Source organism: Carica papaya, chromosome 7 (assembly GCF_054855325.1).
Source record: "Carica papaya isolate Zhongbai chromosome 7, ASM5485532v1, whole genome shotgun sequence".
Lineage (NCBI taxonomy): Eukaryota > Viridiplantae > Streptophyta > Magnoliopsida > Brassicales > Caricaceae > Carica > Carica papaya.
The window spans coordinates 29123356-29148363 of NC_142315.1; the positions used below are offsets into that span (position 1 = coordinate 29123356).

At 36.0% G+C, this 25008-nt stretch overlaps 4 protein-coding genes and 1 long non-coding RNA gene across 9 annotated transcripts; 2 read left to right on the plus strand and 3 right to left on the minus strand.

The window, feature by feature from the left end:
* The first annotated feature begins 360 nt into the window (after positions 1–360).
* LOC110815662 (homeobox protein knotted-1-like 2) lies at positions 361–4376 on the plus strand. The gene is made up of 5 exons (XM_022043548.2): positions 361–994; positions 2899–3019; positions 3170–3360; positions 3764–3895; positions 3998–4376. The coding sequence occupies exons 1-5, from the start codon at positions 491–493 to the stop codon at positions 4130–4132; spliced, it is 1083 nt and encodes a 360-aa protein (XP_021899240.2). The 5' UTR covers positions 361–490; the 3' UTR covers positions 4133–4376.
* Positions 4377–5160: 784 nt separating this feature from the next.
* LOC110815618 (kinase superfamily with octicosapeptide/Phox/Bem1p domain-containing protein) lies at positions 5161–12216 on the minus strand. Of its 5 annotated transcripts, XM_022043462.2 has the most exons (10): positions 11801–12216; positions 8304–11595; positions 8011–8201; positions 7815–7886; positions 7513–7665; positions 7248–7414; positions 6961–7108; positions 5793–5915; positions 5626–5713; positions 5161–5534 (listed from the first exon to the last, which is right to left on the minus strand). In XM_022043462.2, the coding sequence occupies exons 2-10, from the start codon at positions 11563–11565 to the stop codon at positions 5335–5337; spliced, it is 4404 nt and encodes a 1467-aa protein (XP_021899154.2). In that variant the 5' UTR covers positions 11566–11595; positions 11801–12216; the 3' UTR covers positions 5161–5334. The 5 variants fall into 5 exon arrangements, with proteins under 5 accessions (XP_021899154.2, XP_021899155.2, XP_021899152.2 ...); XM_022043463.2 differs by having other exon boundaries at positions 7248–7411; positions 8304–12216; XM_022043460.2 differs by having other exon boundaries at positions 8304–12216.
* A 5930-nt stretch (positions 12217–18146) lies between these two features.
* On the minus strand, positions 18147–18629 carry LOC110815705 (uncharacterized). The gene has a single exon (XM_022043632.2). It carries the CDS (start codon positions 18627–18629, stop codon positions 18147–18149), a length of 483 nt encoding a protein of 160 aa, XP_021899324.1.
* A 1582-nt stretch (positions 18630–20211) lies between these two features.
* On the minus strand, positions 20212–22790 carry LOC110815712 (uncharacterized). Its single transcript, XR_002539891.2, has 2 exons — positions 22038–22790; positions 20212–20480 (listed from the first exon to the last, which is right to left on the minus strand). It is a non-coding gene; the product is annotated as an uncharacterized LOC110815712 (long non-coding RNA).
* A 129-nt stretch (positions 22791–22919) lies between these two features.
* On the plus strand, positions 22920–24413 carry LOC110815783 (uncharacterized). The gene is made up of 4 exons (XM_022043724.2): positions 22920–23069; positions 23187–23441; positions 23550–23668; positions 23887–24413. The coding sequence occupies exons 2-4, from the start codon at positions 23271–23273 to the stop codon at positions 24185–24187; spliced, it is 591 nt and encodes a 196-aa protein (XP_021899416.1). The 5' UTR covers positions 22920–23069; positions 23187–23270; the 3' UTR covers positions 24188–24413.
* Positions 24414–25008: the final 595 nt, after the last annotated feature.

Genomic DNA, 25008 nt, shown 5'->3' on the forward strand with positions numbered 1-25008 from the left:
AATATTTTAAAATATTTAATTAAATTTAAAATAATTTATAATTATTAGTTTCTTAATATTTTAATAAAATTATATAAATTAAATTTTAATAAATTTATTATATTTTTAAATTAAAAAAATATTTTATAATATTTATATTTTTTTAATTAGAATAGTTATAAATTATTAAAATTTGGATGTACTTTTTTTTATTAAAAAAATTAGTGTATTTGGAAGTAATTTACTTGCACCACGTACCATCATTTTTTACCTCCAAATTTTACACGTGGCACTTCTCTTTACCGTTAGATCATCCAACATGCCTCGGATGAATTACCCTCCAAAATCTCTTCTTCACGATCCCCCAACTATATATCAATAAGCAGCTTCTGCCCCAGCAAAGTGTTTCCCTCTCAACTCTTAAAACCGCTTTTTCTTTTTCACTTCTTTTCCCAAAAAAGCACTTCTTCCTCTTTAAGTGCTTAATTAAAGAGCTAACTGATTACCCAAAATGGCTTACCACGACGGAGAGGTAGGTTTTAACGACATTTTCGCGGACCAAACCAAGCACATGCAAAGACTCGTCATCGACCAAGCTCCGACCCCGCCGCCGTTCTCCTCCGCCGCCGGCGGTCCTGCGTGGCTCAACAACGCGATTTTGCAGCAGCAGCAGCGGCATCAGAGCTTCGTTCATTTGCAAAACGACACCTTTTCAGCACCCACTTGCAGTAACAGTTCAGAGAATGGAAATGGCGACAAGGAGTTGATAGATTGTGGTGGGGATGATAATGATAACAGCTGGGAGAGCGCGAGATGCAAAGCGGCCATACTAGGGCATCCTTTGTACGGACAGTTGCTGTCTGCACACGTGGCGTGTTTGAGGATCGCCACGCCAGTTGACCAGCTGCCGAGGATTGATACCCAGTTGGCGCAGTCGCAGGAGGTGGTGGCTAAGTACTACGTAGCTGGTGATGGACGCCTGGATGATGACAAGGACCAGCTTGATCAGTTCATGGTTAGAAATTTAGAATCATATAGTTCATTTCTTTAATGTCAAAATCTCTGTTTTTAGAATCGATTTCTCTGTTTTTCTTTCTGGGTTTATTTTTAAAATGGGTTTAATCTGGCTTCATTGACTTAATAATAGTATTTGATGAACCTCCAGAACGAGAACAGTAAAAACCACTTTCCTCCATATCTGGGTCTCAATCTGGTCAATTGAGAGAGATGAAGAAAGAGGGTGTTTTTTTTCACGTCTGACATTAAAGCTGATTTGAGAAAAAGGCTAATGAGTTGATAACAGTCACGGGCTTATGTGTTTTTGATAAAAAATGGCATGGCTGCAGCAGCTAGTAGAAGAATCATGCTGTTCAATGCACTAAATAATTGAACTTTCCAAGTGCTTTAAAGAATCTTATGTTGATTAATTTTATCAACATGTTCTTTCTTTTTTCCAACTTGCTAGTTGGTTGATTCCTTGGTTTGGGTTAGAATTTGTTCCGGCTTGATCAACCGGCATCAAGTATCTTCGAGTAGCATGTTTTATATATAAAGAAAACGAATCATGCATGGATTATGTACTTGCAGTGTATCTACATCGAAGGCAGGAATGGTGCTTATGTATATATAGGTTTTTTATAGTGCATGAAACTGCTTTTGGAAGTAGTTCATCAATGGATCCTACTACAATGCCCTTTCAACTTGGCTTCCTCAACATGTAAAAGCTTTAGATCATATATGGAAATTGATTTTTGAGGGAGTAAATAATTATTAAAAGAGCGTAGATAATCACTTCGGAATCAAAATTCTGAAGATTGCTCGGTGAGATATGGTGAATGACACCCTTTCTGCTAAAAAAAACTAAAATAGAAAAGTATAGACATAAGTTAGGATTGTCATCGTGAGTTTATGGCAGTGAGGTCGTCTTCGACGTCAATCATTTTTCGTAGATTGTGGCCTGAGATTTATTATCTGCTACCTCTGATAAAAATAGATTCTCTCTTGATGGATAGCATTGTATGCATTAACATGATAATGCATGAAGATCATTAGAGAAGGACATATGTTTATCTGAATGTAAAGAGGAATTTGTGCTTTACTTAGTTAAGCTTGTTGTTTTAGTGTAGCAGGAGTATTATCCTGTCAAACAGATCCTGCAAGCTCGACAGTGTTTCCCATAATGTAGACAAAGCTTTGAGGATATGATTCGAACAACATATGTTCAGATATTTGGCGCGAGGTTGAGAGTATCCTTTGTGTTGAATTACTATATAGGTTTTTCTTTTTTTTTTTTTAGTTGCCTTTTATGGGAGTGAACATATAGAAGGGAAAGACATTATCAAACTTAAAACCTATGGTTTTTCATAGTCGGGTTTGGAGAAGAAAATATGAACTTTAAACTTCTGGATCTGCATAATTGGGTTTGGAACTTTGAAAGTGGGTATTATAGGCATTGAGAACGAAATAATGAAGAGCGAGCAGAGGAAAGAAGATGGTCTGTGTTAATTTGCAAAGTGATGACTTTTTCAGAAGATGGTAAGCAGTAATTCTTGAATTACTGCATTCGAAAGAGGTAAAGAAACGGAAATTTGTGAAATTCTTAAACACCTGGAACTAGAAAACAAGCATATAATATCATGAGTACCAAAATTAGTGTGAAAATGAAACATAGAAATTGATTAACTAAACAGAAACTTAATTTTAAAGCTTAATCCCGACTTGTTCTGAGTGGACTTTTCTTTGATCGTATATACATTTATTCTATTGTTAAGATTAAACCTCAACTAAAGAATATTTTATCATTTTGGAGTTTTCTAATTGTTCCTGCTTAAGCTGATATTTTATATACGATATCTTTCTCATTTTTCATCTGAGTATCTTCTTCTTTTCCCCTTCCATTTTTCTTTCTTTCTGATGTAGACACATTACATTCTGTTGCTCTGTTCCTTTAAAGACCAACTGCAACAGCATGTTCGGGTTCATGCGATGGAAGCTGTAATGGCTTGTTGGGATCTCGAGCAATCTCTGCAAAGCTTAACCGGTTGCTTTCATAACAGATTTGTTTGCATGGTTTAAAATTTCATCTTCCACATTCTTTTTTCCCTTTGGTTTCCTTCTGTCTTTGATATCAATCTATGCAGTTAAGCTTCTGGTTGCTAAGCAAATCAGATATGAGTCTTCGTCCAAACAGGTGTTCCTCCCGGTGAAGGCACGGGTGCAACAATGTCAGATGATGATGAGCATGTCGACAGCGATGCCAATTTGTTTGAAGGGAGCGTCGATGGCCTTGATACCATGGGATTTGGTCCACTCGTTCCTACCGAGAGTGAGAGGTCCTTGATGGAGCGTGTTAGGGAAGAACTAAAGCATGAACTGAAGCAGGTACAAAAAAATAAAAATTCATATATTTTAATAATTTAGTGGCACTTATGCCAATAAGAACGTAATCATCTTTCTAACGAGAAAACAACACAATTAATTTTTAAAAAAAAATACATACAGAAACACAGTTTGACTCAAATTTATATTCTTATATAAATGAATGAAAATAGTTACCAACCAATCAGTTAAAAAATAGACAATTATCCTAAAAATTTAAATTAGTAGAAAAAAGTCCAATTTTTCATTTATACATTGATACTAGTGGCAGTTAACGTTTTACATCGTTAAACCTTTGACTCTGATACTATGTGTCAAAAACTTGAGTGACAAGAAAGAGCTCAATGTATTGCTTTATACATTAGTAGACACATATCCTGTAACTAATCGACTCTTGACTTTCTAGGGTTACAAGGAGAAGATCGTGGATGTTAGAGAAGAAATATTGCGAAAGAGACGAGCAGGAAAATTGCCCGGAGACACTACCTCCCTCTTGAAAGCTTGGTGGCAATCACATTCCAAATGGCCATACCCAACAGTAAGTGTCACTGAATTACCTCTTATGTAACTCTCAGTTTCATGCAATTTTCCAACTACCTCTCAAAACCTCTCAATTGCTTTTTCCAAAACCTTGTGTTAGGAGGAAGACAAAGCAAAGCTGGTCCAGGAAACAGGGTTGCAATTGAAGCAGATAAATAACTGGTTCATCAATCAAAGAAAAAGAAATTGGCATAGCACCTCATCGTCCGCTTTGAAGAGCAAACGCAAATGGTGAGCTGATGAAAACTGTAGCCGATAATGCCCTGACAAGAATCTGCAGATCTCGGATTTGGAAAAACTTAATGATGCTTCAGAAAGATGATGTTTTGCTAGTAATTTTCTAAGATTTCAGAGTAATTTAGTGATTTTGTGTGGTAATCACTTATTATGTAAAGTTATTGAATTGTTATAGAATGATAGAAGTTTATGTACAAATACGATGAATTCCGAGTAATCTAGTATAACCTTCACGTACTAAATGAAGTACAAATTTTTACTGTTTTACATCAAAACTCATACCATGTCCATCCAAATAGCAGCAAGTAACCATCCCAGCCAAAGCAGGGGACTTGATTTTACATCAAATCTCATACCATCATGTTCATATAAATTTTACTGCTCTCTCATGTCAAGAACTTGATTTTCAAGTAGCCACTGGTGTAGATGAATTTAATATTAAAATGCAAGATATCTTAAAATAAATCATTGTAATTTTTTAAAAAATGTATGAATTAAAGTTCAGTAAAAGGTAAGATATAATCAAAAAAAAATTGAACTAAGAATTATTTGGTTCAGAATATTATGAAAAAATAAAATATTAAATTCAAACTTGGTTGTTCTTTGTGGAGCAACCATATTAGTAATAAAGGGTTAATTGCAAAATAAATAAATAAATAAATAATAATAAATTGTAATACTACGCCGTTTTTAAAATGTTGGCCTAATGGGTAAACAAGTCTAATACTAGTACCATAGATTGTTTAAATTTTTTTTATAAAAAAATAATGAAATATAGATGATATAACCTTCTAATAATATCATATATATATATATATATAACATATAAAGGAAAGAAAATACAGCCCATTCAATCACAAGTAAAAAATAAATCAATATTATCACATCACTAAGTTTATACACACCTGAACATCACCATCACAAGAGCAAAATCTAACTGGAGCATTCACTGCCTATTCTCAACCATAAATCCCTAGTTAAATATATATATATATATATATATATGATTTCAGCAACAGAGAAACATATCAAAGAACTGAAAGGCATATAAAGTTTTATTAACTATCAAGTTCTGTCCAATAACATTGGCAGTGATGTTGTGTTACATTGAGGCAAAATTAAGTACAAGAAATTCCTTTCCTATAAATTTACCGATGATCGAAGAGTTTATGAACAAAGAAATGCAAGCAGTCTCTCAAATTATTTTTGAACCTGAGATTGTGTTCCACTCTGTCCTTTGGAAGGAATCTTTGCTCCAATAGAGCGCAACTCGTTTGCAATCTCGGTGAAGCTTGGTCTTTCTGACGGTTCGGATGACCAACATCTCTCCATCAGTGATCTCCATCCTGGATCACAAGATTCTGGAACTGGTGGCCGCAATGTATTACTGACAATACCGCCTGAATGAATATATCAGGCCACTAATCAGCAATACGAATTCTATGCTCAACATGGTCAACAAAATGAGATAAGGGCCAAGAGGAATGTTACCGATAATAGCTCCATAATGCAAGTCTGCGTATGGTTCCTCCCCAGTAAGAAGTTCCCACATCACAATACCAAATGAAAATACATCCACCTAAATAAACACAAATTGGATTTAAAGATGCATGAGGACAGGATAAAAGGGATTTATGGTCGAAGAAAGGATGAAAAACCTTCTCAGAGACGAGGCTACTGCTTCCGTTTAGAAGTTCTGGTGCCATCCATGGAAGGGTTCCTCGCACACCCCCAGAGATTAACGTCTGGCATTTAACCTTTGATAGGCCCAAATCACCAACCTGAAACCACAAGCAGAAATGACAAGTGCATCTCTAAAAGGAAAATGGAAGGAGAAGAAACCAGGACTTCCTCTTCCTAACTAGTAGAACATTTAACAGATTCTCAGCACTTTTAAAGTCTCATCATCTTTTCCTCTTTGTCTTTCTTTTTATTGCTTTTCTTTTTCTGTAAGGTTAACAAGAGAAGAAAAACTCATCCCTGGAGCACCCCAAGACAAAAAAGGGCAGACAAAATGGAAGACTTATTATGGGAAAACTCAGTTTGATGAATGTTATTTCTGCCCGAACAAAAGACTTTCTTTTTTCTTCTTTTGCTGATGTTGTTCACAGTTAATCGAAACTGTGAATAACAGTGACATACATTGAAGAAGATTAAATTTGATATTCCAGTTAGAAATGATCAATACATCAACCTCTGTATAAAAAAATTTCAATATCACACCATAAGCATAACATTTTTGTAGAGATGATGCTTCAATTATTATGTCATAACAACAATAACTAAATGTACATTTCAGTCATTGAAGGTTTCTTTCAGTTTTATTCAAAAGCTAACATAAATTGTTATTTCTTAGAAGAGACTGTGGTAGTTTCTTATCAAGGGCCATTCATGGAAAGTCCGCAGCAGTGAAGTTCCCCTAGAAGTTGCAGTTCCTACGTCATAGACACCTTTATGATGTCCAGAACCATCTAAAAAAGCCATCATAAACCTTAAGGCTAGCCTCTATGACTCATAGTTAATAATCAGCACAAAAAAGTCACAAACGCTAGAAAGCACAGATCAGCTTCAATATGTCCACAATCTCCCTCAAGTTTCGGATTCGTGGCTAAACCAAGATAATCTACTTCATTGTTATCTTTAGCTTTCTTACAAGTAAGGAATATTCTTTCTATCACCATTAAATTGTCTGAACAGGATATCCAAGAAAATGCATCCTTCTTAAGAATGATGCCCTTGAAACTTTGGTATTTCACATCAAAAGACTTTCCACCCAAAATCCGTGGCAAAGCAGAATGTAAATAGAGTTCAGCCCTAAGTAATAACCTTGCATATTGGGCGGTGAGGGTCCCGAAGATTGACGAGTAAGTTGTCACTTTTCAAATCAAAGTGTACAATATTCTTCCCATGCAAATACTCCATTCCAAAAGCAACATCCATCGCAATCAACAAACGTTTGCGCTTATCAAGATTCCTGGTAAATGACAATTGCAATAAGGTAAATATTGTTTTATCATCAAAATGAACATTTTTAGGCATATGCTATCAAAACATGACTTAGTAAGATGAAGGTATTTAGCAGAAAAACGATCAAAATTGAAATGATAAGGTACCTCTCACTCTTTTGTAAAGCATTTCTTAAAGAACCATTAACCATGAATTCTGTTACTGTTGCCACAGAGCCTCCAGGACCATCAAGAACAACACCATAGAAAGCAACAACATTTGGATGGTGCAAGTCAGCAAGCTTAATTGCCTCGTTCCAGAAATCATCTATCTGCTAGTGTGCACACAAACACACACCATGAAATTATAAGTTTGGTACGTTTTTAAGCCATAAATAGAATATCAACATTCGATGCATGAATGAAAACAAACCATTCTCTCTTGCTCGGAAGGCTTCCCAGCAAAACATCTATCGTTAATCCGTTTAATTGCAACATCTGTACCCCTCCATTTTCCATGATAAACTGTACCAAAGGTGCCTGAACCTAATTCTCGCATTTCTTCAAGATCACAACTTTTTATAATCTGTCAATAAAAAGTTATGGCTAAATTGAAGGGCAAGAATTCATTGTAAACATACAGAAAGTGTGTGTATGTGCATGCATACAGATATGGCTCAGGTTTGTGTGTTATACACAGAAATCTCTACATGGAAAGAAAATAGTAAAATCAACCTGCAGACGACCAACACCATTTGAAACAGGAAAACCAATGTTAGCCCTTACTGGAAGTTTGGTCCTAATCTCCTGACAGATAAAAATTGAAGCAACCATAGAATAGAAACAGTTCAGTAAAAGCATACACTGAAGGAGGGGGGGAAAGACAAACAGAAAACAAACAGATTCGTAACAAACATGGTAGAGTAACCACCTCAATTTTATTTCTAGGTTGTTTTTCTAGATCATTATTTGAAATTTCTTTCTCTTGATTGGATTCATGAACAGAATCATTTATCTGAGCTGGCAAGTCAGAACTGGAAGCGATAGAGGACTGGAAAACAGAAGCAGCTACACCCTCAGCAACAGCCTGAAGTTCTTGTTTGATGAGTTCTTCTGCTGAGTCTTTAACAGATTGGGGAAAAAGCAAATAAGAATACGAACAAACACCCCACAGAAAAGAAATAGATGAATGGCTGCACTGTTCACCATCTAAGAAAATCTCACCTTTGGCAGACCATGCTTGCTCTGAGTTGCAGTCCTTATTTGAATTGCTCAGTAGTTGTTGAATTCCATCCTTCAATTGTATCTCTGTATTTGATTCCCCTCCCTTGGCTAAATGGTTCTCAACAATGTGATCTTTAGCAGGAAGTACCTCTTTTTTCATTTGAATTTTGTTAGGTCTAGGAGGAGGAAAATGAGTACCATGGCGCAAATTCCAAGGATCCTGGTTGCTAAACAGTGAATTTGAGGAATCCTGAACTTCTCCTGACCTAGTAGGTGGTGATAAAGAAGATACACTGCTACCACTCAGGGGAACAGCTTCAGCATCAGCAAAGATAACCTCTGGCTGTGACCATGAGACATCATCCTTCCAATCAACAATGGCAGGGACTTTAGCAGTCGAATAAGCCGGATCACTTACAGAATATGCAACTCTGCCACAAGAAACATCACCAGAATCCAAGTGATAATCTCCAACCTTTGATTCTTGATATAAACCAGGATTATCCAAAACATGAGAATGCGATACCTCATAGGTTTCTGCGGGTCGAGAATTGTGCACATAATTAACTACTGTTGAGGAAGAGGGCAGCAATTCAATTGGTTTAATGTGATTTATGTCAATAACCCCTGGAGGCTTGGAAAATGTATTATCTAAAAGCATCTCTCTCCCTGCAACTTGCTGGTGTTTGTTATCCAATATTTCTTCCTTTCCAGTTCGATCAACTGGTGACTTATTCTGTCCATTGGTTACATGTATTTCAGAAGAAGATATCTGGAGAGTCTGCATCATCCCATCAACTGGCCTCAGATGACCATAGGATGTAGAGGCATCTTGATTATCTTCTTTTGGGACAACTGGGATTTTAACTGAATATTCTTTCTGAGCCTCTCGAATCAATGATTCGGAAGCCTGAACGTGCAAACCACCAATCTGAGGAACATCATTGTAGAGATGTTTGTTGAGCATATGTTCATTCTTAACCTGGTATTGAGTGGGTACAAGTTGTGGCTGCACAGCAGCTTTTTGGGGAGACTCAGGGATAGGACCCATGAAGACACCATAAGGTGATTGTAGATCACAAACCAACCCTGTCGCACCATGAGTAGCTGGACGTTCAAAATTATCCATCCTTTGTTGGGCACTTCTCTCCTTTTCTTGTTGTGCCTCCAGATTACGGGAGAAAACAGTTGCTTCAGACTGAGGCACCCCAGCTGGATGATCCAAATGAGTAAGAACCCTTGACTGAGCCGGAGCTCCCTGTTCAATAATACCTTCTCCCAATGGTCCAGTCCCTATAACCTTGTTTAGGGGTCGGATTTTCGTGCCATCTTCTACACGGAAACTGTGATACAGTGAGGCTCCTGAACCAGAATCAGACATAGGGCTCAAACCGCTGTCTCTTTGTTCTGGTACTATAGTATCAGAATGTGCATGAGGCAATGCTTTTTGACACAAAAGACAGTCATCTAACCTTTGTATTTTCTCGGGAAAATTTACCTGCTGATGAGGTGTCAATCCATTAGAGAAGACAACACGATCAGACGGCAAAGGTTGATGCCAGCTATAACCTGCTCCAACCACTGTAGTTGGCACCTGGGACTGATATATATAGTTGTGGTCAACAGGAAGCTGGAGAACCCTTGAATGAAGAGTACTTTCATCAGGATATCGCTCTAACAGAGTTTGTTGAGGTTGCACCAATGGTTGAACCACCACAGGCCTTCTACCAGCATGAGAAGTGGGGGCAGTCACTGTCATGGGAACAGCAGGAATAAAATGAGGGGGGGCAACTCCAATAGCATTCTCACGAAACTGAGCTTGGGTGAATGTTGAACCAGCATTACCCAAAATTTGAGGATTTGGAAATCCCATTTGGGAAGGAAGATGCAGATAATCTGCTTGGTTTGGAACTTCTTGCCGAGGATCAACATAAGGCTGCACGTAAGTTGCAGGCGGTGCTACTCCATGTTGCTGAAAATCAAATCCCAAGTGCTGCTGCTGTACATTTAGAGGCACTGGCCTCTCTGATTCAACCTCAGGCGGAGACAATAAGGTCTGAGGAGGATCAGTCTTAAACGTTGGAATTCCCGTAGGAAAACCAGAACCATCTGCATAAATAGAAGAGTTTGGCCCCATAGACACTGCTTTCAGAGGAGCGTCAAGAGAAGTGGCTACAATCTCCTTAGGTGATGAAATCCCAGCAAAATCACCTTGCCCAGGACCTGAGCCGTCAACAACCTCTGCCCCACTAAAATGAGAGTTCTGGGTTGAAGTAGCACTTGCTATGCTTTCCTTCCTCATGATGCCACCAACAAACCCATCCATAATACCATTCACTGCCTCAACATATCTTTGACCGCTATCATGTAAATCCCCAAACTGCACCATGCCTGAAGGATCAAGTTCAGAAGAGGAAAACAAAAACAACCTTAACTTAACTGAGCCATCAGATGACCTTGCAAGCAGCTTCTCATACTCTTCCATCATATTATCAAGATCGTCAGGGCATGAAACTGATACCAAAGCATCAAGATCCTCATCAGGGAGCTGGTACTTAATAACCACAGGATTCCCATAGGTATCCACCATCTTTTGTACAAGCTCATCAAAACTGACATCTCTCCTCACGCTAATGATTCTTGTTAGCCCTCCGACATACCTCAACATACCATCACTTGGTCTAGGCAAAATCCTTCCTCCAAAGCTGCACAAAAACTTAACTTTCTTTCCTGATACAGAATCATCCCCACCCTCTTCACTTGTGAGCTCGGCTAAATTTCCAGTACTCCTATTCCCCAAATTGGGACCATAAGCACTCGCATTCATTGAATCATTGTTGATTTGATCACTCCCATTACCACTACCCCTATTCCCCATACTGGTACTACAACCAAACCCGGCCATCATTTCATTGCTCGACTGATCAACAGCATTAACAACCCTATTGACTAAACTGGGACTATAACCAAACCCAACCAGTGGATTTACCCCTGCATGACCCACTGGTGCAGGGCCCCGAGTGCACCATGCCGAGACAGCCGGTGCCTGATTCCCGTACCCTAAACCTACAAACCCTGCATCCGACACCGGCGCGGGTAAAAAAACGGGAATGGACCCGGGGCTTCCTTGTTCCCGGACCGGGACCGGGTTGGCAAAAAACCCTTCAATATTCCGGCCGGTGGTGGTAGCAGCCACAATGCGGGGCTCCTCAGTTAGAGTTCTAGATACGTTTAAGGGTCTTAGATCTTTATCAAATGCCATATCTACTATTTGGAGCACAATACTAGGAGTCTAGATCAAAGGAAAACCGAGTAAACCAAATTTGCCGGGATAAATAACAAAGCAATAACTTATGATAAATATATTCTGGCTTCGGATGCACTTCTAATAGAAGAAAATGAATAAAACCCAAGTGAGACTGGGACTAAACGAAACCATAAACGGAAAAAACAGAGTCAATAAGCTAAGAATTAAATTGATAATAACAGATAGGTACCAGATTTGAACGGTGAAACAGAGTGAAGTAACGAGGGTAAAACGAGACCAGGAATTAAGCTGAGTCGGTGCTGTTTTATCTGAAAAGCTCTTGATTCATGGCTTTTTGGGTATCTAAAGAAGAATCTTCGAATCTCGACTTGTCTCCTCGAATCTTAGTTTGTGGGATTTTTTTTCCTTTTTTTTTTTTTTTTCCTTGCTGCTGCTCCTCCTCCTCTGGCGAAAACTTTCAGTCTGGATTTTCACCGCTTGGGTTTTGATATTCTCGGGAAAATTCGAAACGGCAGCACGATTGTTGTCTTGGTTTAGCTTAGGTTTGAAGGTACACGGAGATTGGAGGGTTGGACAGAGAAAGTGAGAGGGGTTAAGGCACGTGGATGGATTCATGCATTCTCGACTGCGAAGTACAGAGAAGCTCTTCCTTTTTTTAATATACGAAAGATGGCGACCGCCATTTCCGAATTTCTTACTAATTCCGGGGGCTTTTTTGGGATTTCACATTTTCACTCCACAAAAAATAATTAATTATTTCCCCTAATTAGTAACTCCGTTACTTGAGAAATTACTAATTTTAATTATTACATACCTTTTTCTCCTTTTTTATTTCCTAATTTAAATTAAAATTATAAATATAAATATAATTTACAATTTAATATTATAAATCTATATAATATATATATATACAGTAAGTAAATACGAAATTTTAATTTTAGTAGCACGAATAAATAAATAATATTATATAAAATTATATAATTATAATTAATATTAACATAACACGTAATATTGCATGGTATTATTTTATATTTGATTTTATAGTACCAAAGCGTCAATTTCGATTTGTCACGCAACGAAAATTGGTTTCTCCAAAAATCGGGAGCACGGGGTGGGGACATTTGACTTTGTGACACGGGCTCGATGTCGCGCAACCGTCATCTAATTATTAAATAAATTAATTAATTAATTAATTAAAAAAATATAATTATTACGTAATATATTTATAAAAATATATTATAATTAAATTAAATATTTAATTTTATTAAATTAAAAAATTATTAGTTGATAATATATTAATAAAATATAAAATTAATATATTACGTTAGTTATTATTATAAAGTAAAGTATTTTTGTTTAAAATATATTATATTTATAAAGCCATTAATTATGATCATGTATGGTAGGGCCTCCAACCTTAGAGAAATATTTTAGTGGATTAAGGATTCCTTTATAGTACGTATACTTTTTAACGACACATTTTATTTTGGATTTGTCTATTTTATATATATATATATATATATATTTAAAGACATTTTTGTACATTTTAATATTTATTTTTATCATTACATTTTTTTTAAGTAATTGCATTAAAATTCTTAAATTTTTATCCACATCTGATATGTAATACTCTGAGTCCGAGACTCGAGATGATTACATTTTTGTTAATAATAATTTTTTTAATTTTAATTTTTCTTAATTTTTTGAAGAAATATATATTTTGTATGTATTTAAATTTTTTTTTTCAAAAATTATGGACAAACTAAAAATAAAAAATTGTCTATTTAAAAAGAATATTGAAAAATTAGGGTCAAAGTACAAAAAAAAATGACCACATGAGACCGCCACGTCAACAGAACGACCAGTCGTCGTGCGCTGCGTGACAGACACACGGATATGTGTCCATGCGAGAAGCCACGTAGGCAATTTGCGTGCCAACTGATCCCACTGTCAGAATTCATTCTCGCGCGTATGAACGACCCAAATTCATTTCCCTTTCATGTGCGATCGAACAATTCTGATGCATTCGATCGTGCAATCTTAATTCGTTTCCCAAATAAGATGGATCTAACGGTAGAGATTTGATCACACATTTTCAAACGGACACCCCAGATCGAAAGCGGATAGGTATTTAAATCTTTCCATTCAGACCCCAAAAACTCTAACCGCCAAGAGGAAATTGAAGAAGAAGAAGAAGAGAGGCAACCGAAAAGTGAACCAGTTGCTAAAGAATAAGACCAATCGTCGTTGCCGTCGCATCAGAGCTCGTCGCCAAGGTCAGAATGTGAGTTTTTTTCCTTTTCGATTCGTCTTATGATTCTAAGCAACTCCAAACCCTTATCGGCATTGAAAAACTAAAAGAAAAGCCATAAACAGAGGGCAAATCGATCGAGCAGCCGCACCTGAGACCTAAAACTCCTCCAGTGAGCCCGAATCCCTTTCCTGTTCCTTTCTATTTTTCGAACCATTGAATTCCTGGCGTGTTATCTAATGCAGAGCAACCAAAGGAAAACCCCAACCGCGAGGGAGGAATGATGGAGCCGCTGTATTGAAAACTCTACCTGCTGGTAAGTTTCGATTTTTTTCCATTTTTAGCCAACTGAGGACACCTAATTAATCTCGAGTTTTAAATATTGACAACCCTTAATTAATTAAATACAAGTTACCATAGAGCCGGTAACTAATCAGTATAATTATCTTAGTTTATTTGCACTGCTTATTAATTGTTATACTGCTTTATTTGTTTATTGCTACTACATGTACTTTAATTCATTAGTTTTTAATTATTTTCTCGCTTATTAGTTTACTTAACCATTTTATCTCTATCAGTTAATTAGTTTGAATGAATGTCTTGATTTTGTCTTTTCTAATTGACGAGTATTAAATTATATTATTTGTTTAATTATCGTTTTATTGTTCTGTAATTATAACATGCGATTATTGTATGTAATTTGTGGCTAAATGATGATGTAGAAATATATGTGTTAGTTAATAATCTTAGTAATATATAATTAAAATTAAGTATTTATTTTTATTAAATTAAATATTATAAATTAAACAATTGTTAGTTGATAATATATTAATAAAATATAAAATTTTATGTTATGTTAGTTATTACTAAATAAATTATTTTTGTTTAAAATATACTATATTTATAAAGCCATTAATTATGATCATGTAGGGCCTCCAACCTTAAAGAAATATTTTAGTGGATCAAGGATTCCTTTTTAGTCAATATACTTTTTACCGACAAATTATATATATATATATATAGGGATTTTTGTATATTTTAATGTTTATTTTTATCATTATGTAATATCCAGGTACAAAAAATTAGTCTGAAATAAATTTTGTTAATTTAAATATGCATAAAAAATATATTATATAAATTAATTTAATAAAACTTTTGTTATATTTTGGAAAAAAATAAATTAGAGATGATATTGAAAAGAATTTTGAGAAAAATTGATGAAATTTTGAATTCAGATTATGTTTTTGAAAAAAAAAAAGAAAAATAGGAGTCAGAATGCAAATAAAAAAATTTGACCGTGTAAGACCGTTCAGTTAGCAACCTCGACGAATCGAAGCAACCTGCATGGCAAGACAAACTGACTCGATGCCACGCAGGAGGCCACACTGGTGATCCGCGTGCCCCACGATTGGACGACCCAGAAGCGATCTCACACGCGTGGATGATCTAGATCTGTTTTTCCCTTAGGCACAATCGAACGGTCGAAATCAAACGCGATAAACGACAGATTCGTTTCCTCCTTAGGCGCAATATAACCGTCGAGATCAAACGCGATGAACGACTCAAATTAACGTGAGATGTGTATAAATATTTCGCATCACACTGAACCCAACCCTAGCTGTCAACCTCATGTTGGAGAAGAAGAACCAATCACTGAAGAAGGGAGTCGACTGCCGACCACTGCCGCACTAAAGCGACTTCCGACTGCCAAAAAAGATAAAAAATTTCCTGTCTGCTCATAATTCGATTCCAAGCACTCCTGTGGCCATATCGGAGCAAAACAAACGATGGGTGAGTAGAAAATCACGGGTAAAGCTCGATGGAGCTGCCGTGGGCAAAACTTGCAACCTCCTCCGATGAGCGCCTTTTTGTTTCCCGTTTCATACAATTTTTTCACTGTTGTGTTCACTGTTATATTTTCTACAGATTGATCGAAGAAAAATTTCCAACTGTGAATGTGATTCGGCGGAGCCGCCGCACCCGAAAAATTCCATCACTAGTAAATTTTTATTTTCTAATTTTTTTTGCTAACAGAAGCCCCCTAACGTGGTTTTTCGCAAAGACATGTATAAAGGTGGCCAAAACTGACCAAAATCGACCGAAAACGGCAAGGTCGAGGCAAACCACCGCCACGGGCGGTGGTGCCTCGCCGGAGCACGACGGTACACCATGACGGAACTCCAAAATTAGCCAGAAAAGATTTTTAACACCGATTTTGAATTTTTTAAATATTTTTGGGTACGTGAAACATGTTTTAATCTCCGTAGAAAAATTCAAAAAACCTGGGGACTGCTAGTAGGTGCATTAGAAAGTTTGACGTTTCGAATACTGATTCGGGTAAGAATTCTTCACCTTATTCCCTATTATGTAATTGAATATTAATAATCAATAATATGGTATTTTGTAAAATTTAAAAAATTTTAAAATAATTACAGGTCACTAATAGAGTCAGAATCGATTATTTATTTATTTGTTATATTTAATTTATTATTTAATTTTTTCAGATTTAAATACATAATAATATATTGAAATTGTTAAACGATTCAGTTGTGCTTTTTTGATGCATATATCGCTTATTTTACATGATTTATGGTTGATTTGTGAAATTTGAAATTAATATACAAATAGAAATTGTTTGGTTATGTGAATTAATGAATGATTGTCTTATTGGATATATTGAGAGATGGTGGACGAACCAGACACATAGAGAACTCTACCGTGAATGTTATCTCGTACCGGACGGGGTATCGAGTGATGAAATTTTTGGCACTCATACCGGACGTGGTATGGGAATGGCTTGATTCATCATCATATCGGACGGAGTGTCGAGGGATGATATTTTTGGCGTTCATATCAGATGGGGTATGAGAACGGCTTGATTCACCCTCATACCGGATGAGGTATCGATAGATAGTATTTTTGACTCTCATACTGGATGAGGTATGAAGACGGCTGGTTAGTTGACAAGTTTAGATATTAGATTCACATGTAGTAGAACACCCTTATAGATCTCTAGGAAGACCAATAAGCAAAATGAAAAAAAAGAAAGTCGTTGTTCTTACTCACTTGAATATGAGATCATAATGTTATTTGAGTTATTATCTCTACAGGTCGATTTTGAAATTTTCGCAATGATAAGTATGCAATAAATTATTTTTCTTATGATAAATGAATTAACTTAAATTAAGAATTATATTGATTGTTTTTATAATTTTTACTAACTTTCAGTTTCTGTATCGGTGAGTAATGTAATATTTTTATTGGTTAGTGTAGTTCACCCCCTCCTCTATTAACAATTTCAAATCAATAAAATTAAGATTCTGATTCTGATCAGCAAGAGGACTATGAGTAAACGTCTCCCTTGATTCTATCAAGAGTTAGTGGATATTAAACTTTCAACAACACTTATTTACTATTTTCATATGTTATTATATTTTTTTTATAAAACGCTATGAAACGAACATTTTTATAATCTTATTGTGCATGCTAATTTATATATAAAAAATGTAAACTCTAACGTTATTATAAACTTTCGCATTTAATTTATGATTTTGTTTCCATTTAAGTTCCGTACCTTTCAAATAATTAATTACATTAAAATCTTTAAATTTTTGTCCACTCCTAATATTTTATTTATCAAATAATATTAAGTATGAGATAATATTTTTCATTGGTGGTACCATACTTATACATATATTTCACATATACGTGTATATATAGACACACACATACACATGATAACAATAATTTTGGAGAAGGGAAAGAAGTTGGTTGGTATTACACTTCGAGTTAGAAGAGTTAGTTCATGGTCTTTTTTTCAACTTAATAAAAATAAATACAATAAAAGTAATAATAAATATTTTTTTTAAAATAATAATTTTATATATTTCGTGGTTCTCTTCCACTTTGGTGATTTTGTGGGGTTATATTCGAAAGATTAATATATTTTTAATATAAATATAATTATATAATTATATTAATATAATTAAATAATTTACAAACTTGTCCAAAGTTTAGATTTGCTCTTCATGCTCCATTGTGGGTTATATGCCAAACTACTATCAGCCTGTTCCATTCTCATCCTTAATCAACCGGAAAACGTTAAAACGCAACCGGAAAACGTTAAAACGCAACAAGAAAACAAGAAAAACGACAAAAGAAAAAAAAGCACGCCTCAGTTATATCGTCGTTTGACCGTTTGGAAATTCGAAACGGAAACGTACCGGCGTAACCGCAAGATGCTCTCGATCGCCGAAGCCGAAGACCAGCCGCCGTTAACGTACGGAGAGAAACCGTAGTCAAGAACCGGAGTCAAGAAACCGGATCAAGTGAAAGCCACGATCTCTCTCCTGGAGGACGACGAAGACGACGGAGAATCGGTAGACGGCGGGGAGACAGGCAACCTGGCGGAGAAATCTCTCAGAGGATATTCGTCGAGGTAAGCGCCGTCGCATCCGTGATCGAAATTCAGCGAGTAACTCAACGCGTCGTAGTGAAAATCCGCGGAGTGCCTTCTCGAATGTCGCACAACACCTCCTCCGCCACCTCCGCCGATGCATGAAATCAGATTCCGGCATTTCTCCTTGAGTTCCGGCATTTCATGGTGGCGCGATTTCCCCGACGCCGAGGAGGATCGAGTAATGAGGCCCTGTGGCGATTTCGGGGAATTTAAGTTATCGTCGTGCACTTGGTGGCGGTGATGGCGGTGGTAGCGGTTGTTGAATCTGCGAAAACAGCACGAGATGCATAGAGGGGACTTGATGAGTTTCTTCTTGAGAGAAGTGGGAGTATTGGGTTCGCTCCCCATTGATGGAGAAATCAGAGAAGATTGAAACAAGAGGGAGAGGAAGGAGGGTTTCTGTTATGTTTGAATATAAAGAGCGAGGAAGAAAGCTGTAAATTGACTGAAAATGGGGAGGGTGTGGACGGAAAATGTGGGTGGGAAAACAGAGGAGAGCGGAGTGGCTTCCGTTAAGTCCGAATTTAGAGGGGAATTTGGGTAATTCCGAGTTAGTTTCTATAAATTCTCCAATTATCTGTATATGCATATATATATACACACACACACACACACGCACACACGTATAAAATCAAGTGTGTGTATGTATATATGTATATATATATTTTTTGCAAGTTGTTCCTTCGAAAATTTCAATCGAAATAAAAAAGGAAAAAAAGAAAACCCAATTTTTTTTTTCTAAAATTTGGCTTATCAAATTTTAGAAATATATTAATACCATTTATAGTAACATTTTTTAATATTTATGTAATTAATTATTACCATGATAAAATTAAAAAAAAACAATATTTTATTTATTTTTTATCTAGTTATAAAATATAGTGATTTATGGGTAATTTACAAATCCCAATATAAGAATTGTAATATACAAAAAATTAATTATAAAATAAATATTATCATTTTAAATATTGAGAATTTTTTTATTTTTTTTTATAAATTTAAATATTAGACCCACTTTTTATTTTATTTTATTTATATTTTTATATTAATATATAGTTTGAGTGAAAAATAAAAAATAAAAAATAAATTATCTTAAAAATGAATCATCATTCTATCCCATCCGAAAGTAAATATTCCTCTTCCTTTTCTTTGGTTGCTTTTACTTTGCAAGTGCAAAAGAATAATTGTTTTTTGGATAAGAAAACATAATTCCCTAAAGTTAGTACACGCAATAGGTACATATATATATATATATATATAGTTAAAAAAAATTAAAAATTAAATAATATTTTAATATTTTAAAAAATAATTCAAAACAATAATTTTAAATTTTTTAAAGACATCCAAATATTTTTAATAAAAAAATTTATCGCATACGTATTACAGGTCAAGAAATTTCAATGATGTCCTCTCTAATGATGTTTAAAAAATTTTTGTCGAAAATATTATAATAAATTATTCATTTTTAGCATAAGATTTTTTCTATAATTTAATTATTATCTTAAAGTCGAGTACATTATTATAAGAAATTTGTGGTTTATTAAAATATGTTATTTCTGTTTTATTTTTTAAAAATATTATTATTACTCGTGCTTGATCTAAATTTATTTTGTTCCACCTAAGATTTATATTTAAGTGTTTTATATAAAACAATAGATTATAATTTTCACATTTTATACCCAATTTAATAACTATACTTATACTTTTGAATTATATAATTATGTAAACGTATTTTTCACTTATAAAATAAAAAGTTTTAAAATTTATTAAAACCCATGGTTAGGGATTGTTCGGCTACAAGTTTATTCACTAAGAGCCCATAAATTCAGCCCATTACGAAGACCTCAACTACACTAAATTTAATTATAAGTTATATATTTAATTTATAGTCAGAATTAATTTTATTTTTTTAACGGCGCAATCTAAATAATTTTATTGCAAAATACGAAAGTTTCATTCCAAATCAATCACACAGATAGAAACCTTCCTGCAATCCATTATTCCAAATCAAGACAAACCTGCAATCCTACATATACATAACAAAGAAATACAATCTCGTACACTTTTAACAGACACTATCTATACTACTACTAATTTTTACACACTCTGTTCTGCCCACAAAAAGAATTCTTGCTCTGTTGCGCTATATGCTAGGCTCGGAAACCAGCAACTCCGATCCCGGCTCCATCCCTACTTCATCTGTGAATGATAAAAAGTGAGTACATATAACTCAATACAGTAAAAATTAAATCACAAGTATCGTATGCAACAACAGGAAACCCAATATTTTTATATGTACTCTATTTATACAATCTAAACCATACCTTAATACCATCCTGGAACTATACAAGACTAACTTACTCCGGTAATTTAGTTATGGTTATAGGCATCATATGCAACAACAGGAAATCCAGTATTTCTATATGTACTCTATCTACACAACCTAAGCTATACCTTAATACCACCATGGGACTACACATGACTAACTTACCCCGGTAATTTAATTATGGTTATAGGCATCATATGCAACAACAAGAAACCTAGTATTTCTATATATACCATTTCTACACAACTTAAGCTATACTTTAATACAACCCTGGGACTACACAGAACTAACTTACCCCGATAATTTAGTTATATTGCATACTAAGTGTGACCGTCTTCCGACGTCACACCAGTCGTACAAATGTTCTCACCCGTCACTAATATCGGCGACCAACAATCAACCTTCTCTCTCTCGACCTCTAGCAGGCCACACACACACACAGATATAATTCTCTACCGTCACCAATATCGGCGACCCAATCCCTTGCCCGTTGGAGTCTCCCGACCATCATCACTATCGGTGATCAACTTACTCTTTCTAGGTATTGACAACCAATATCGGCGTCCCCTCAATGTTACCAACTCAAGAACATTACCATCCCATTCTAGTTTCACTATGTTGTCCTGAAGCTCTCCTATACCTTAACCTGTATACCGAACCTACACGCGTCTCCCCGTAGGACACACACTAACATTTAACACATACACGTCGGTAATATTCCCTTGCTAATTCCTAAATTTACAGCAGTTATACCAACCTATATACAACTCAAACTCTCACACCACACAACTACGCCAACGCACCTCTATCTCGATACCTTACACCCACACCCTACATGCCTCCCTTTCCTTCTCCCTAATTTCCAGCATACACACACTCCAACCATTCCATGCCTACCGCTCCCCACAGCCACACCACACTTCTCCTTTTACACGAATTTCCTCACGCACTGAACTCCTCATTCTCCCTCCTCCTGCGGCCTACTCAAAGTACCACGACTCACAATCACACAATCACAAACTCCCATCTCTCTCACGGAACACTCAGCTCCCGCATTCTTTATTCTCTCTCCTCCCGCGGCCTCCTTCATGCACCACGCTCGTACACACACATGATCTCCTCGCTCTCACGGATCTCACTCACTCTCTCCTCCCGCGGCCTCCTCCATTTACTCCCACTCCTCTTACACAGAATCTCCTTACTCTTTCGCGAACCTCTCTCGCTCACCAACTTCTTCACTCTCTCTTTTCCTGCGGTCTCCTCTGTGAACATCCTTCACTCCTCCTCGATTTCACCTACCATCCACACCCGCATGTTTCCTACATCTTAGTTTTCTGCTCTATATACCAAATAAAACTTAGATTTCTCAATCTAGAATCACAAATTCAAAGCCACACTATATCTATACAAGAACTTAAAATTTATCGTACCTCTCATCTCCATCTTTTTTCCTCCCGTGGCTCGCACCGTCACGATCCTCTTTCCTTCTCTCTCTCTTCTCGTTTCTCTCCAATCCGGCTCCTCTCTCTCTCATTTCTCTCCAATCTGGCTCCTCTCTCTCTCTCTCTCTCGAACCTTCTCTTCCTCCCCCCCTGATATCTCTCTTCTCTATTTTCTTTCTTTTCTTTCCTCTTCCTTTTTTTTTTCTTTCTCTTCTCCTATTTATACCCCACCCGCCTCTCATCCTACCCGTCCATCTCACCTCATCCCAACCGTCCACTCCCCATTCTCCAAACGGCACCGTTTCACCTATGAAATCCTCAATATATATATACATATATACATACATACCAATTTTCTCTTTTTTTTTTTTTTTATCTATTTACTACATTTATATCTTTAATTTTACAACAGTGAATTTATATATAAAAAATCACTAGTAAATATATGAATTAAAAAATATTTAATTGCAAATACCTTTTTTTTTCTCAAAATTTTCTTATTTTTTGTTGTATTTTTATTTTTATTTGATTCAAAATTCTGTATATGTACATATTTATATATGCTGGATTATTATTTTTTAGATTAAGTGGAATCAATATTTAAATATTTATAGTTAAATATTTAGTGTAATATTAAATTATTTTATTTATGAAAATTAAAATTAATAAATTAACAAACCTAATTATTTCAGTTAATTAAATAGATTATTATCAGAGGGTAACGTAAAAAAGAAATGGAATCTGGTGTTGCCACGTGTCATCCATTTGGATGCAGATGCGGGTTCTCTGGTGGTGGGCACCAACAATGGCAACCTTCCATGAAACTTCCCTAGTTCTTTCCGTTTCCCTTCCTCGTCATTTCTCACTTTCATTTCTCTCTACTCATTTTCTCTTACCTGATTTCTCTGCTGACCTAGTCTAATTTCGTAGAGAAAACTGGAGCTTAATTATTGATGAAGATGGGTTTTGGAAATCACCAATGGCGTGGACCCAGTCTTGTCTGCCCACTAACTCCGATAGGTGAAACTAAAATCTTTGTTTCTTCTCTTTCTTCTTTTATCAGATCCAGAATCTACCTACGGACCTTTTCTTTCTAACTCTGATTCTTATTATTATGTTGTTTCTTCTTCATTTCAGGTAGGATTTTGTAGGTAGGAGATTAGATTTACAGTTCTCGCAGGCATCCCTGTTTTGAGGTTTTGCGTACATATATAAATAGAAATGGCTGGTATGTTACCTGGTGTTGAATGTGCACGAAGGAGACGGTTCCATCAGAGCGTGGCATGTTCTGATTCGTCTCCTTCCCTGGCGGCTCATGGTTGGACGAGAAGGCCTTCCTTTTGTCTCTACAGCAGTAATCGCGAAACTCATCACAGCTCTGTTTCTTCCTTGGTACTTTGTTAATTTTCTTCTCTCTATCTCCGTCTTGCTCCGCTCCCGATTTTGATTCTACTTGCTTCAGAAATCGATTGATGGAATATGATTGATTGTGTAAAACAGCCGAGGCTCAAATCAAACCAGGCGTATTCTCAGGACGAGAAGCTGGGAGAAATAGCCAGAGAAGCCAAAGAAAGATTGGACGAAAGGCTGAGGACACAGAGAAAATTAGACCCTAAAAGGTTCGATTTCAGAATTCAAAACACACGTAAAACTGAAACTACCTTCTCTTCTCCTTTCCAGGTCGGCGCATATTAGCATAACCACCAACTCCTTGCTAACATGTTCTACTTTAGACCAAATTATGTGGACCCTGGAAAAAAAAAAAGGCTCCTGAAATTACATGTTCATCGGTCTGTTTCGTTTAATTTTCCAAAATCTTTTGTGAACTCTTTTCCAGGAAGAAGAACATCGATGAGAAGTTAAAAGTTGCGGACGGGAGATCCACGGCGGCGGTGAGGGAGTTGCAGACCGAGGTGTTTGGATTAAAGAAGACTGGTACGAAAAGGTCTACTTGGCCTAAACTGATAAGCTGGAAGGCGAAAGAGCAGGAGGAGTGCGCCATTTGTTTAGAAAAGTTCAAAGGTGGTGAGACTTTGGTGAACCTGTCATGCGCCCACAGGTTCCATTCGCGATGTTTGATGCCATGGGTGGAGAATCATGCTCATTGCCCGTTTTGCAGAACGGAGATCCTGTCTTGACTCTCTGGCTTTCTCTCTGTTTCTTCCTGTACCGACAAACAAATACTCGGTGAGTCATGGGGGTTGGGGTGATCGGAAATGGTTCTTTTCTTAATTCTCTGTGAATGATTTTGCATGCGATGTGGAAATTTGATGCGTAAAAAGTGTTGTATTATTTTAATTTGTCTAACGTGCTGGGTGTAGATTCTTTGTTCAAATATATACATACATACATATATAATTTCAATTTGAGATTTGGAAGACACAGGAAAATCATGAGATTCTTGATTCTATAATTGGAGGAAACTAGAATAATCAGATCGTATGCATATATATATATATATGAACTTTGACAACTGGGTTTCATTTTTTTATTGAGTTGAGAAACAACAAATTTCTTGGCATAATATATAAGAAATTATACTGTTCTTTACAAATATAAAGCTTCCTCCATTACTTTATACAACCAACCTTTAAGACCCAATAGTGTATATATATATACACACACACACACACATATACGATAACATATAATCTTTTAACGACGATTACACGCCGAACGTACTAGATGCAAAACACAAAAGTCAAAGATTCAAATCAAAGAAAGCCAAAATACCCACAATCGATTATTTAGTTCTTCCAAGAATGTGTATATAAACATGTATATACAAATATGTACATAAGCATGCAAACTGCCCGTGGGAGAAAAGGCATGAAATTGTCACGATCAATGGGTAGGTTTTTTAAAGGTCACCGATTGAACGGCAAAGAAAACAACACGAACACCAATTATTAAGGGAACGGTGTCGTTTATTGGGGAAGGTTGAAGGGGAACTCCATTG